At 30.8% G+C, this 14763-nt stretch overlaps 1 protein-coding gene across 1 annotated transcript in view; it reads left to right on the top strand.

Annotated features, from left to right (window-relative positions):
• LOC129221012 (wings apart-like protein homolog) overlaps positions 1 to 13763 on the top strand; it is a 57529-nt gene extending 43766 nt beyond the window's left edge. The window contains exons 13-18 of the mRNA XM_054855448.1: positions 1854 to 1988; positions 5724 to 5871; positions 7644 to 7732; positions 10060 to 10155; positions 11045 to 11292; positions 13163 to 13763. Coding sequence (XP_054711423.1) covers positions 1854 to 1988; positions 5724 to 5871; positions 7644 to 7732; positions 10060 to 10155; positions 11045 to 11110 — 534 coding nt within the window. The 3' untranslated portion in view covers positions 11111 to 11292; positions 13163 to 13763. The remainder of the gene's footprint in view (positions 1 to 1853; positions 1989 to 5723; positions 5872 to 7643; positions 7733 to 10059; positions 10156 to 11044; positions 11293 to 13162) is intronic.
• Positions 13764 to 14763: the final 1000 nt, after the last annotated feature.

Here is a 14763-nt window from a genome sequence, read left to right as displayed (position 1 = left end):
TTGTTAAAAATATCCTCACTTTTACACTATCCAAGCTGCCAACTCTCTCGATTCGTTTGGAAGACTGCCGAATTTTGATGCCTTCTCCCCAACTCCCTAAGGAAGTAAATATCTTCCGAATTTTCAACAAAACGGAAATATCTCCTAGAAAGGGATTCTTATGTGGTTAGATTTTGAGGAACAATCCTTATGCTAAAATGATCACTTCAAAAAAAAAAAAACTTTTTCATACTCGAATATGAAAATTGTGTACATATGATCATTTTTGAAGCATGTTAATTTCAGTTTTCTTCTTTCTAAAACTTTTATTCCCCAAAAAATGCTAAAAGCATTCCAGATTTTTCTCATAACTTCCTAAAATGTTTACCTGCTGCAAGGAATATAAACTAACTAGCTGCGTGCCCGGCGTTGCACGGGCTACCTAAAAAATGTAAGAGCAGTCCAGTTGATGCTTTTGTAGTACACTGACACTAGTTTCTAACGCGTTAAGGAATAAATAAATGCGCGTAAAGCAAGGTTTGCAAAACACCAGTAAAACATATTTTTGCCAAAACACCTCATCAATGTTAATAATCGTTATCAATGATACAAGTTATTTTTCAGTCAGCACAAAAGGGGAAAATATATGCATTATCAACTATAATCTTTACTCACGTTAAACTGAATTACATCTGATAGACTATATCGGAAATATTTATGCACAATAACAATCCGCTTTTTACATAAAATAGTCTGCTACCCGGCATTGCCCGGGTGTTTATTAATGCAACATACCACTCAGATAAATATTTGGATGGATTCTATCCACATGGTCGTACAAGAATTACATCAATCCGTTTTCCAGGTACAAACCCTCAAAGAACTCAAATAACTTGTAAATCACTCATTTACTTTACGACGTGCACGGTCCTCCTCGAAAATGAAAGTTATGTCATGTGACGCGTATTTAACAATCAGGCTTGAACAAAAAAAAAAAAAAAAAACAGCAAAATTTTGCTGCAGATTACGGCAAAATAATCGAAAAGTAAACAACTTAAACACCCTGATTACAGGAAAAGCCTTAAAACAAAAGCCTAATTTTATTTCTTTATATTCGGGAAAAAAAATTGCAACAGATGTTTCATCTCAATGATTTTCTTCACGCTGTAAATTTTAATAAAAGCGTTCATCCGGAAAGTTGAGTTGAAGCACTGAATAATAATTTGAATGGAGGAAAGCCTTCGAAAAATAGTGATTTGATTTTGAAATCTAAGAGTCATAATTAAAAGTTTTTAATTGATATCTCCGCTAATTATTATCGGAGAATTATGTTAAATAGCCAAACATGAAGACGGGAGGATTACGAATCCATCGATACCTGGTTCGATGGTCAGTTCACTGTCGTTCGGGAGAAGAAGCTTGGACATAGATAGATAGATAGATAGATACTCAGATTTTATATGTATAAGATACCCCCTTTTAAAACTTTTTTTTCAAGCCTAAAATCCCAATTTCAGAATTTTGGGTCCTACCAGATTTGCAAATGCTAAATTTTGAGTCCTATAGTAGTTTAATTTACGAAATCCCTACCTATATTACAAAAGTCCCTTTTCAGTCTAATTTTATCATTAAATTCGTGCAAAATTTCCCTAATTTTCATCTTTCATTCATTATGCTTCTAATTAATCTAAACTTGCACTGCTGATGCTAAAATTGTTTCTACTGCTAGTCTACCTCATCGAGTATAAAGTTTCCTAAATTTAGTGGTCTCTAAATTTCAAAAAATTTCACTCTTATAATGTCATAAGTATTGTATAATTTTGATATCAAATATGTTATATTCTTGTGGATTTACAATTGTCTAATTTTTGTAGTGTTTGGGGCTGATGATCAACTTAGTAGAATATTGTGGCGCAAATAGCAAGAAATTTATTGAAATGTATGCTTTGGGTTCATTTGATACTGTGAACGATGGTTATGAAATGATAGCAGCTGAAGCATTAGTTGAAGTAAGTTTTGTTGAAGAATTTGTTGTATTTACTTGCTTTTGGGCATTAATTTTAATGATATTAGTAATTTATATGTAATTGATAAAATATTTTTTATATAAACGAAGAATTTTTAAAGCTAAGACTATTAAAAACAAGTTGGGAATTTCTGTATGAGGTGTTTGATGCTTTTAAGAGCTTTTGGATCATCAATTATCAAACTTTGATATAAAACTTCGAAGAAATTGTAAAATGCGAAACGTAACATGAAAGATAAGATTCTAAATCAATGGAAAAATCTCAAAGCAACTTTCGTGTTTGTATTATTTTTCTTTTTACTGATTTGAAAAGGAAGAAAAGTGTTTAGATATGTTTAAAAAGTTAGCTTGATTTTCATTTACATTGTTACTAATGCAGATTAACATGTTCTTGTTTTGTTGTCAAATAGAAGTGCTATATAAAACAGGGTTCGTACGCCCTTGAAAAACCTTGAAAAGTGCTTGAAAAAAGAAAGTTCATTTTCAAGTGCTTGAAAACCTTGAAAAAGTTTTAAAACCTTGAAAAAGTTTCTTAGTGCTTAAATTCTCTCAAAAATCAACGAATTGTGCTTAGAAGTTTTAAAAAAAGTATTTCACTAATGCAATTTTCTGAACGTGTGTTCAGTATGCAACATCGCGAAAAATTGCTTCCCTGTTTGGGATTTCAATCCTTTTGCATCTTGTAAATATTTTGATGTTTTTTACAACCAAAAGATATTTTGACATATGGTACCTTAGATTAGTTTATTTTTTGTTTAATTTCATTAATTAACAAAGAAATTAATTTCGAAACCATGACAACATTGAACTTACTCGGGTTTCGCGGAAAATTGCTCTCGTGTTTGACATTTCAATCTTTTTGCATCCTGCAAATATTTAAATATTTTGGCTAATCAAATGTTAGTTTCGCATATGCTACCTTAGATTAGTATATTTTTTGTTTAATTTTAATGAAAAACAAATAAATTTATTTCATGGGAAACATGCCACGTCGAACGAACTCAGACTTTGCGAAAAATTGCTTCTCGTGTTTGAAATTTCAATCTTTTTGCATCTTGCAAATATTTAAATATATTCACTAATCGGATGTTATTTTCATATTTGCTACCGTAGATTAGCATATTTTATGTTTAATTTCAGTAAAATATAAGTTTATTTTATGGGAAACATGACAACATTAAACTTAATTCGCGAAAATTTGCTTCCCTTGTTTGAGATTTCAATCCTTTTGCATTTTGTAAATATTTTTATATTTTTGGCAATTAGTAGTTATTTTGACACTGCTACATCAGATTAGCTTATTTTATTTTTTTATTTTAATAACTAAAGAGTTAAAGAATTTATTACCTTGGTCTTGTTTAATTATTTGCTTATTTATTTTTGCAATTTTGAATGATTATCTTTACCTAATTTTTGGTCATAACAGATTTTTTTTTTAAATTTAGATTTCAGCAGTTGAGCACCTAACAAATTAACTTAAAGTTTGTATTTTAAATATAAAGTTGATTTATCCTCCTCGGTCCCCTTGTATCACATGTGATACATAAGTTTCATAATTTTTTGTGAAGCCTGAAACGCAGAAACAAATTTGGGACCGGTTGTATTACATGTGATACAAATTGAAATACCGCATATAAATAAAATATCTGACATTTAAGCATCATCCTATTCATTTCACTGCATTTTTACTTTACTTATATTTATATGATAAAGTCAAATAAGAATAGTTTGGTTTTTTAGGTGTACACTTATATTTTTCTCATTACGAGTAAGTGCTTCAATGAGGCTGTAGCATTCATGTAGACGTTTTGCTAATGCTCATTTCCAAAAATTATCAAGTTTGAGATTAAATAGTGTTATTTTTTTCGAGTAACGAGGTCATGAAAATTTTCATTGAAGTCATGAAAAAGTCTTGGAAAGGTCATGGAATTTTTTCATCCAAATAGAGTATGAACCCTGGTTATGATTATTCACTTGAAATTCAGTAGTGTTCGTTTTTATGCTTTTACCTCCTTACATCTCCAATTTTCCCCTTTTCCTCAAATGTTCAAAATTACTACTTTATTGAGGTTGTGGGTACTTGGAGCTTACTGAAAGAGGCTTTAATCAGCAAAGGGGTAGATAGCTTAAGGAGGGTCTTTCATCTTCATTTGGATCTAATAAATTGACCAGAACCAGCCTAGCTAGGCCCAGTGCCTGTTGCTGGTTATTAACAGGCACTGTGCATGGTATTTCTATGCAGAATATTTTGACTTAATAAACTATTTTATGAATTGTATGCATAGCAAAAGTTATTGTTGTACATATGTATATTCAAGTAATAGGGGTCTTAGTTTTAAAAATTATTCTCCCCCCCCCCCCCCGCCCCATTTTGCTCTTTGAAACTTTCAGGTAATTTTTTATGAACTCACAAATCACAATTACACCTGAATATTATTGCCTTTCTAAATTTAAATTCTAATTTCAACAATAACCCATTTTTTCCCAAAATAAAACTACTTTTGTCATAATACATGTCAACTTCTTTTGAATCTTTTCAATTTCGAAATATGGCTCTATAAATCTGAACTTGCACATTTATTGTCTATTGCAAGTTAATCAATGAAAGCTGAATAGGCTCAAGTTTGCATTCAGAGTATTTATCACTGCTTAAGCTGCTTTTGTATATTTTGAGGTGTAGAGACTGGACTGTGGACTTTCATAAACTTTTCTTACTTCCTAATTTTTAAATTTACTCGAGGACAGTTGAAATGCCTTATTGGTGAACAGCTAATAAATACATACGAATAATTGATTTGCATACTTATAAATGATTTGCAAACCTAATATTTTTAGAACTTAATAGTGCAAACTGAAATAACTTTCGGGGTAGTGTTTTTGTCCTAATCGCCCTTATATTGTAATAAACCACTGTATGGATATTGGAAAAAAATGTTGAAACCGGGGGGGGGGGGGGGGGGAGTGACTTCAAAAACTTCTCTCTGGCAATGCCATTGAACTTGGGTATTTTAGTTTCTTCCCATAAAAGTTAAAAGCACTTATGAAAGGGGTTTTTTTTAAGTATTAATTTGCTGATTCTAGAAAATATACAAACCTCTGACTGCTGCAACCTTTGAAAAACCTCAAAATTAAACCTCTTGGTATCTGCTTCTCTTTATGACCGAACTTTTCAAGCATTTTCAGAAAGACTTTCAACGCAGTAGATCTTTCATCAAAGCGTCTCTCGTCGTAGAAAAAACAATTTTGTTTTCCTATACTTTTTTGTATTATTGCCTTATTTCTATGTTTTTGTAGTAAATGAAATCTGCATACAATATTTTTAGTACAAATTTATGATATTGCCTTGAAAACAAAATTTTTTACCTTGAAAAGTACTTGAAAAGTGCTTGAATTTTTTTCTGCCTAACGGGTATGAACCCTGTAAAAGATTATAGGAAGAATATTTAAAAGAGCAATTTCGCTTACAATCGAAATGTCACCTCATTCAAAGTGGATGCAGTTTGCAATGATAGAGTTAGCAGTATTTTTGCCGATAATGGGGGCACTCCTAAACTGGTTATAGTAAATATTTGAGAATTTATTAAACCTGTCTGGGCAGAAATAGAATGACATGTTGACATAATGACAGAAAGTATTGAGACCTTTGTAAGACGTTTTTCTTTTCCATTGAAATGCAGGTTTCCATGTCTAATTTTTCAATAAATATCCTTTATTTAAGGTGATGTTGTCTAGACTTGAAGCAGCAAGAGTTTCAGAAGAACAAGCTGATGAATTGTTGAGCTCACAAGAAGAAAAGCACGCAGCAGCAATAGAAAAGAAAGATGTTGAAACTGCTGCTGATGATTTGGAAGAAACTCTAATGAAAAGTAATTACCTCATTATAATAATAATAAAATTTAACAGTAATTAGCAAATGAAATAATATCAAACTGTTAAATATTATATGCAAATATTTTTTTTTTTTAAAGAAAGAAATGCTGTACATGCTATAGAATTCTCGCATGTGAATAACTTTAAGAAATCACTTTTTCCCCCCTTTTCGTTGTCAGTAGCATGCATGCAATCTAAAGGGTGAAAATCATTAATTTTCGATAAAAATTAGGTCTCACAGGGAGTTTTTACTGCCAAAATAAGAAATTAGTGCAAAAATGTTGTTTCAAATTGAAATTAAAAGGAAAAAAATGCTTGAAAAAAAAATCATTTCGTGCACATCAACTGCATTGCGTAGTTCAAATACAGTAAACTCCCGATTATCGGAGGCTGGATTATCTGCGGGTCTTTTCCCATTTTTTTTTAAAACGGTCATTAAATGTTTTTAAACTTATAATTGTGTTATTGTTCGTTTTTCCCTTTTAAATATTATATTTTCATTCAATGTAAGTAGATGCAATGTAGCAATGTTTTTAGCTATACACCCAAACCTGTTTTTATGCAGTGGATAGGGACCGCATAAAAAAAATTGCTCGAAACTTCACGAGTAGCTATAAAAAGTTGCTTTTGCAACACATAACTGTATAAAAAATATTTTTTTATACAGTGAATAGGGACCGCATAAAAAAAGTCTCACATAGAAAATAACCCAAAATCTTATATTTAAACGAAATCAAAACAAACCAAGTAATGATAATTTTGCCGACTCCCTAAAATTTTACCAAATAAAAAAATTTTTTGGGAGTCACAGTGACTTCCCATCGGGATGCAACTGTTGTCACTTGAAGATACTACCTCACACTCGTTTTACAAATAATTTCCGCTTGTTTAAGAAATATTTCATATACTGCACCAAAAAAAAAAAAAAAAAAAAATCACACACACACACAAAAAAAAAAAGACTGCACAAAAACAGGTTTGAGTGTAACTTAAATGCATGTGTGAGCGTTATTCATATTTTTTAGCTATTGTATGCAATAGTATCGTTTTTACCTATTACTCTGATTATCTGCAGTTAGGGTGCCACCCTATTCCGTGGATTATCGGGAGTTCACTGTAGTTAGTCCTGTCCCCCTCTTCCCCTTCCTTTAAATTTAGTACAGCATAAAAAGAAGAGGGAGTTATTTATATAATGATGTTGATACTATTTAAGAAATGATTTTATAGACTTTTTTCTGTCAAAAACTTTACTTGTTTGGAAAATATCTCTTACTATATTTTCTTGCATAAGTATTGCATGTGATTTATCTCCAGTTAAAGTATACTGAAGTAAGTTAATATGGATATTGTAAAATTACTTATTTTCATTAGGCTTGAATGTTCGCGATCATAATAGCAAAAATGTAAGATTCGCAAAATGTTTTTTTTAACTTTTGGCTCCGTTCATTAAAAATTCGTGAAATTTCCAACTTGCGAATGCACCGATATCTACATTTTTGTGAAAATAAGTGCTTTTACAGTATTTGAAATCTTATGAATGAAGAGGGGAATTATGCAAAGTAGTATAAGTTAAAATGTAATTTTGGAGTTTCTGAAGTTTGTTTTTCCTGCTTCTAATTTAGCCACTGGCATGCCTTGTTTTTTCTTTTCTTCCAGTGATCCTTTTATTATTATTATTATTATTTTAAACCTTGAGGTTAATTCTTGATTGAAATTTGAATTTAAAAAGTTTTTTTTTTAATTTTAATACTTGTTTTTTTTCCTTTAGCTCTTCAAAAAGCTGGAAAACACATGGAGCATAGTATCATAGCTGCATATATAGCTATTTTGTTGGGCTGTGTTTCACAAAGTTATCCTGTAAGTTTATATTATGAGTGTTTTCATTTTATAGTTTGAGCTGGGCAGTAAATTAATGTCCTGAGCAAGCAGGTTTGCTTTCAAGAATTTAAGCAGGATAAGTTAAAATCTTAATAATAAATGGTTATATACATATATATGGTTATATAATAATGGTTATACAATAATTGTTATATAACAAAAACTGATTCAAGAATGTAACTCAAAGTGATCATTTAAAGGATTATTTATTTGTTTTTTAAAGCATGTCCTTAATGTATATAGCAAAACTTAAACACCATAACTTATTTATTGTATCTATATTTATTATGCAAGTGTTTGTTCGATTCAAGTGCTAAACTTATTTTACTATTGGAAATTAGCAGGGACATACTTATGAATTAGTAATCCAATTTGTTTTGTAAAGTATGCACATACACAATAAAAAATACTAAACCATAACTGAGACAAGATTTATGTGATGCAATACTTTAGAATATGGGTTTTAAGTTGCTGTTAAAATATCTTATTAATAATTTTGTTTACCAGAGTTACCAACTGCTCCACATTTCCAGTTTGGCCTTAATTCTGACCAGGCTTACCAAAGATTCTAATAAAATTAAATTTATTTTTATTATATTTTGCTAGTTTATTATACCAGGCATGTAAATATGGGAAATTGAAGATGCTTACTCAAAGCATGACATACAGTCAAATCCCGACTTATGCAAGGAATGCATTCCAAGACCCCCCCCCAGCTCAAGTCAAAATTTCGCGTTGTGGAACAACGTATGTTTTCAAAATTTTTTATAAGCATACCCAATTATTTCAGACACGCGTTGACACCCCTTAAATTGTTTAAAACCATTTCTTAACTATATATTAACGTATCTTTTATAAAGAAATGATTTTTTACTGCATTTTAGAAAAAGCGTTACAATAAAGCACAAAATCAGTGATCAATGAGAGACATGAATTAAAACAGTGCGTTACTTATATTGAGTACATTACTGCATTATAATAACACTGAACGGTAGATATCGTAAACTTAATTATAATTTTTAAAATAATGAAGATAATGGTTTATGCAGAGTGGGAACCACCCCTCTTTTTGGTCTCTTTAAGCCACAATGAAAGAGCAGCTTCTATTTTCATGATGTTAGTATTTTGCTCAGACACTACTGTGCGAGCTTCAGTATTACAGCTAAGTTCTGAATTTTTACAGATTTCCTTTTCTTGAATTTTAATTGCATGTATCAAAGATTCACTCATACGTAATCGCAGTGCTACTTTCGATCCACTTTTTAATTGTTCAAGCATATCGGGAATCTTTACCTTTTCTTTAATGGTCAGAAACTTTCTCATTTTCTTTCCACTTTCGTTAACTTCAGATGAAAAACTGCGTTTGGGAGCCATTCTATTTTATCAACGTTCATATGTAGAATGAAAAAAAAAAAAAACCATAAGAATCAGAGCAGTTCTAAAGCATGCGAAAGGGATGAAAGTTCATCCACATAACCAATATTTAGTGTCAACAAAGCCCATTCTAACGCTCCGCTGCTCCTTTCCAAAACATTTCATGTTGCAGGCAAGCAATTTGCGTCAGCAATAAAAAAAATCATTACTTAATGAAAAACTCGCGTTATAGCCATTTCATGTAAGTCAGGTTGCGTTGTAGCGGGATCCGACTGTAGTGCTTAAAGTTGTTTTATTAATTTTAAAATAATTATTTTTATGCTAGTGCTTAGAATGGTTCTCTAAAACAATTTTAAAATAGAGGTTTAATTATTTTATATTAATTTTCATACGAAATCCTGAGCTGCTCTGCAATATTTCAAAATGCTCCGCAAAATCACCATAGATGCTCCTCAAATAGTTTCTCCACGGTAACCCTGGTTTACGTATTTTCAAGTTCCTTTTTATTGTCTGGGAGTGGGATTTTATATTGTTTTAAGTATAATGAGCTCATCACTTCAACTTTATTTATTGCAGGAGGTAGAGCAGTGGGATTTTCATTTTGTTCTAATCGTAACATGTTATAATCTGATCCGGCTAAAATACCATATAAATGTTAGCGAACCAAATACAATCTTCAGGGTTAGCGAACAGCGGGCGAAGCCCACTAGTTTTGCAAAAAGAAAAAAGGGAAAAAAAAGCCTTTACCAATCCACAGACTGAAACAGATTGAGAAACACTCCACTAAATCATTCTATTTTAGCCAGGACTTTTTGATTTTTTAATGACAAAATCTTGCAAACGCTGGATTATTTCAACTAAAGCACTATTGTTTGAACTTAAAATTCATTCAATTTATTTTGTAAAATTCTAACAAAAATCTTCTTCTTTAGGAATTTATTGAAATATTGAGAGAATATGTACCTGATGGAAAATTTGATGTAATGGTGGAAGTTTTAAAGAAGTTTAAGAGCTTTGTTACACTAACTGTAAGTACTCACATTATGAATATATACTGCTTATAATGGTGAAATTATTTTCTTATTTATATTTTTATTTATTTGTTTTATTGCTCCTTTGTTTTTATCTTTTTAGTATGAATGCTCATTTTTTTTTTCTCTTCAACAATTTAGCTGGATTCTAAGATGCCTATGTAAAAACATTAGTCTTGCAATTAACCGACCATTCAATCTGTATTCTAAGTTGTGTAGGAGCTAATTTTTTAAAAAAGAATGTAATAGAATTAGCAATCAGCTCTGTCATAGCCACCTTTTCCCCCTGGGGTAGAATTTGGGTTGTAACATTTTTTTTGGGGGGGGGGGGATACAGACTAACTCATTTGTATTATAGGTATATATATGCATATATATATATATATATATATATATATATATATATATATATATATATATGTAGAGGGTGTCCGCCCTTATTTATGTTCAATAACTAATTTCTAAACTGTTCGAGTTCCAATTGGTAAAAATCTTTTAATTGCATGAGCAATTATAATTTACAAAGTTTGTCAACATTTAACTTTTTATACAGCCTAGTTTCCTAGTAATTGTAATTAGTAAAAAATTCTTAATGCACAAATATATTTTTTTTAAAAAAATCTGTTCTTCTACAACCAAAACTGACAGAGTTCTAAAGCTTTGAAAAGTCACAGTTTTCAAAATATTGTACAACATTAGCATTAGAGTTCTTAAAAGGCTGTTTTTGAATTGACAAAGTGTGGTAATTTGTTTAAATTTATTTCAGTTCTTGTCGCTAGGAGTTATTATTAGACTTAATATTGAATTTATCGCATGTTACAAAAGTATAAATGCTATCCCCTAATATATTGTTGTAATACTATAATGTGCTTTTCTTTTCCCATAGGGTTCAGTGGGGAGTAGAGAACTTGTATCTATCCAAAAAGTTATTCAAGTTCTTGAATCCAGTTAACAAAGAAATGTGATGTTTTTAATGAACTTTCTCCAAGGTCACATTTATATTTGGAAAAGGTGGTCCTATTTATTCCTCTGCAGTTGCATAAGATCATTTTACAGTAATAGGTTTGAGCTTCTGAAGGTATTAAAAGTAACTAGGCAATAATATAAACTGTTTGCACATTTACCACTATCCAGGTACTTAAACTTTCTATTTTTATTTCCATAAAATAATTATAAATTCTTTAAAATGAAATATTAATAGTAACTCTAATAGTCGTTTATGTTTCTATTTGCAAGGTAATAGTATGCTCTAAAGACAATTCTGCATGTTTATGTTAAAAATTTGGAAATTAGTGTTTACAAAGAGAAAAACAATAATTGACATTACAGCTGATGCAAAAGAGATTGCATCACTCCAATTTCCACTGAATCATAGAAAGCTTGAAATTATCAGAGGAAAAACAAGAGTTTTTGGAGACAAAATCCCAGAGAGTGAATTGTAATCCTTTTTTAGTATTTAATTTCTTCGTGGATTTATTTTTGATGAAGGGTTAAGAGTACTTGTTATGCCGTCAGTGTTTTTCTACTCAGTTTTTTTAATTACTTGATACCTTTTAGCATGGGCTCCTAAGTTTCTTTTTTCTTTTGGTCCTAAAAATTCACTTTTTTTTCCATCTAACTTTTCTTTAGACCTATTTTTGCTTTGCTTTTTATATATGTAACATTTCATATTTAATCATCCAAAAAACAATTTGACAGTTGAAAGATTTGTTTGAAATTCAAGTTTGTTGAGAAATTATTTCCTATGCTACTCTGAAACACATGTATGCAGATCTCATTGCTGATTTGGGCCAATTGACATTGGATTTTTCACTGCACTGCTGTTTTTAAAGCTTTCTGCTCAGTTTCATCTTTATTTTGCTTGGAGATTCATATTACTCTGGATCAGGTGTTCTCAACATTCCAGGCTCTGGAAAAGTTAATTAAAATTTTTACTTTTTTATTCTATTTTTGATATGCATACATGCTTCCCTTGAACTCCCCTCCCCCCCCTCCAGGTTGAGAGCTGTTACATTTTGGTATTTCATTTTCATGGGTATATTTCCCTTTGTGTTGCTCCTTTTATTTTGGGCTTACAAGCCTGTTCCAGATCAGTCTTCCAAAATTGTTAGGGCCATTTTGCAAATGGCCATGACTATCTCCTGAGGGCACCTCCATTGTGGTGGGAGAAAGGATACTCCTGGTTTTCCTCGGTGTTCCACTGGAGAGATTAGGAACTTTAACCACTTGCCTGTTTGTGCCACTTTGGCTTTAGAAAAATCTATTTATCATAGATTAAAAAATTAAGCAGATGTTCTATCTTTTAGTGAGGCCATTTTTACCTATTGCTTAGTTTGAAGGGGGGGGGGGATCGGGATCATTAAAAAAGACACATATAGGGTATTTAAAAAAGTTAAGACATAGTCAAATATTTAAAAAACTTGTAATACACTGTCTGTTCTCGAACTCTGCGACTAGCAGTTGCGAACGGTTTTAATTAAAAAAGGGAATTGAAAAAGATGGTTTCAGGAAGCGCACTTCCCGATGCATTCAGTTTTTGCTTGCTCGTTACTTCCTTCTTGCTATCACCCCTGTTTTGATGAAATCAGAAGAGACCTGACGCATGCGCAAATTCGAGTAAGGTTTCGGGTTAAAATATCGGGCAGTACAAAATTCAAGTACAAAGGAAAAACTTAAAAGAATGCGGCTCAAAACTTGTGGTATTAAAGTGATAAAATAATTTATTATACGTAGTCAAATTTGATGGATTTTGTAGGGTCATTTTCTACTGCTTTATTAAGTGTCACTCCAAATATTTTACCTGTACATGACTAAACTGCATACAATACCAGAAGATTGAAACAAATTTTGTAGTTGAGTTATTCTTGTACATCTCTAAGATTTTTTTTTTTTGTTAAAGTTGGCAGTCCTAAAATATACCAATATGATTATCTTTTTATGTATTACTAGATATTATATTTAATATCCGTTTTGGAAGATTTTTCTGACCATTATTTTTTTGCAGAGGATATATCTTTTCCAAGAGTTATGTGACCTTCAGCCTTTGTGAATAATGCTCCCATGAGATTAAACAGAATTTCGGGTTTGACTTCATTGTAAATGAACACATTTGTATAGGAACTAGATAATCGTTGAATATATATTGAAGAATACTGCATTCAGTATCTACAAGTGAATATTGTGCCTAAACAAAAACTTCAAATACTGGAGTCTGATTTAGTTTTGTTATGATTGAATTGCCAGCAACTGACACTCACGTTCGTAAGCTACAAAGTAAAATATGCAATGGCAAACTGAAATTTGAGAAGTAAAATGTGCACTCATGTATTCCACATTTTGTGATTTAATTTCAGAATTTCTGCACCTCATCTTTAGCTTAGCTTTTTAATTTAAAGTACAATTTTGATTTCTTATTTAATGCTGATATCTTTGTTTGTGCTTGTAATAAATGCACTGGGGTTTTCATGTATGTTATCCAAAGAAACAATTTTGTTCATTTGTAAAAAAGAACATTTATGTATGACCATGTTGAATTTTATATTATATTATTATGGAACTTGTTGATTTGTGATATTTAGTAAATAAAAGAAACTGCATTATCTTGGTATTTGTCTCTAATGTTTTCATGTATGTTTTAAAGATTTATATTTGTGTGATTTTTCTTATGATACAATTTGATATCTGTTGAAATATTCAGTTTCACAATATTAAATTCTTTATGCATGATTGTAAAATGTCTCCATAAATTATGTATTGAAATTTATTTTTTCATTTTATTTATTTATTTTGCCTAGCACTGTCTTTATATATTTTCACAAATTGAAAAATCTACTTTATTTTGTTAAATTTTAAGGCTTAATAGTTGTCATTTTACAACCAAAAATATGAAATTTGTACATTATGCAGCATATGTATGATCATATAGGCTTTCCCTCACCATAAGTATTGAATATCCTAATTATGCATAGAAGGTTTTGTATGAATGTTAGCTTTTAAATCTTATTTACACTGTCTACATATTTTAAGTACCTTTTGAAAGAAAAGAAGAACAGCATTGGACTACAACACAGTTCTTAAAAAGTTATGAATCAGTTTTTGGTTCTTCTGAAATATACATATTAGGGTGAATCAAAAAGATTGGTGGGATTTCAAACGTTTACTCGTTTACGTAAGAGTTAGAAAAATTTATTTTTTTTACATATTTAAATCATTCTGAAGGGTGTAATATGATCCCTCTTCCTGATGCTTACATGATATCACACATGTACTCAAACTCCTGCCATACATATTGTAGCATGTACACAGTCACAGAAGCTATTGCTGCAGAGATCCGAATTTTTCGGTCTTCGAGGGGGGGGGGGGGGGTATAAATATAGCATCTTTGACATTTCTACAGGAAAAAAAACCTCATGGTGTTAGGTTTGGTGACCTAGAGGGGTAAAGTGCTAAATACCTTCCATGATGGCCATTTTGACTAATTGAATAAAAAAATAAGTGAGACCTATGCAATAAAACGCTGTGGCATCTAATGGTAGTCAATTGAAACTTCATAAACTTGCTCTTTCATTCAATTGAACCAATCCAAAGTATAAAATTTAGTTTCAC

This window comes from Uloborus diversus, chromosome 4 (genome assembly GCF_026930045.1).
Source record: "Uloborus diversus isolate 005 chromosome 4, Udiv.v.3.1, whole genome shotgun sequence".
Taxonomy (NCBI): Eukaryota; Metazoa; Arthropoda; class Arachnida; order Araneae; family Uloboridae; genus Uloborus; species Uloborus diversus.
Note: the sequence above shows the minus strand (reverse complement) of the source record. Positions and strands in the feature narration are given on the sequence as shown.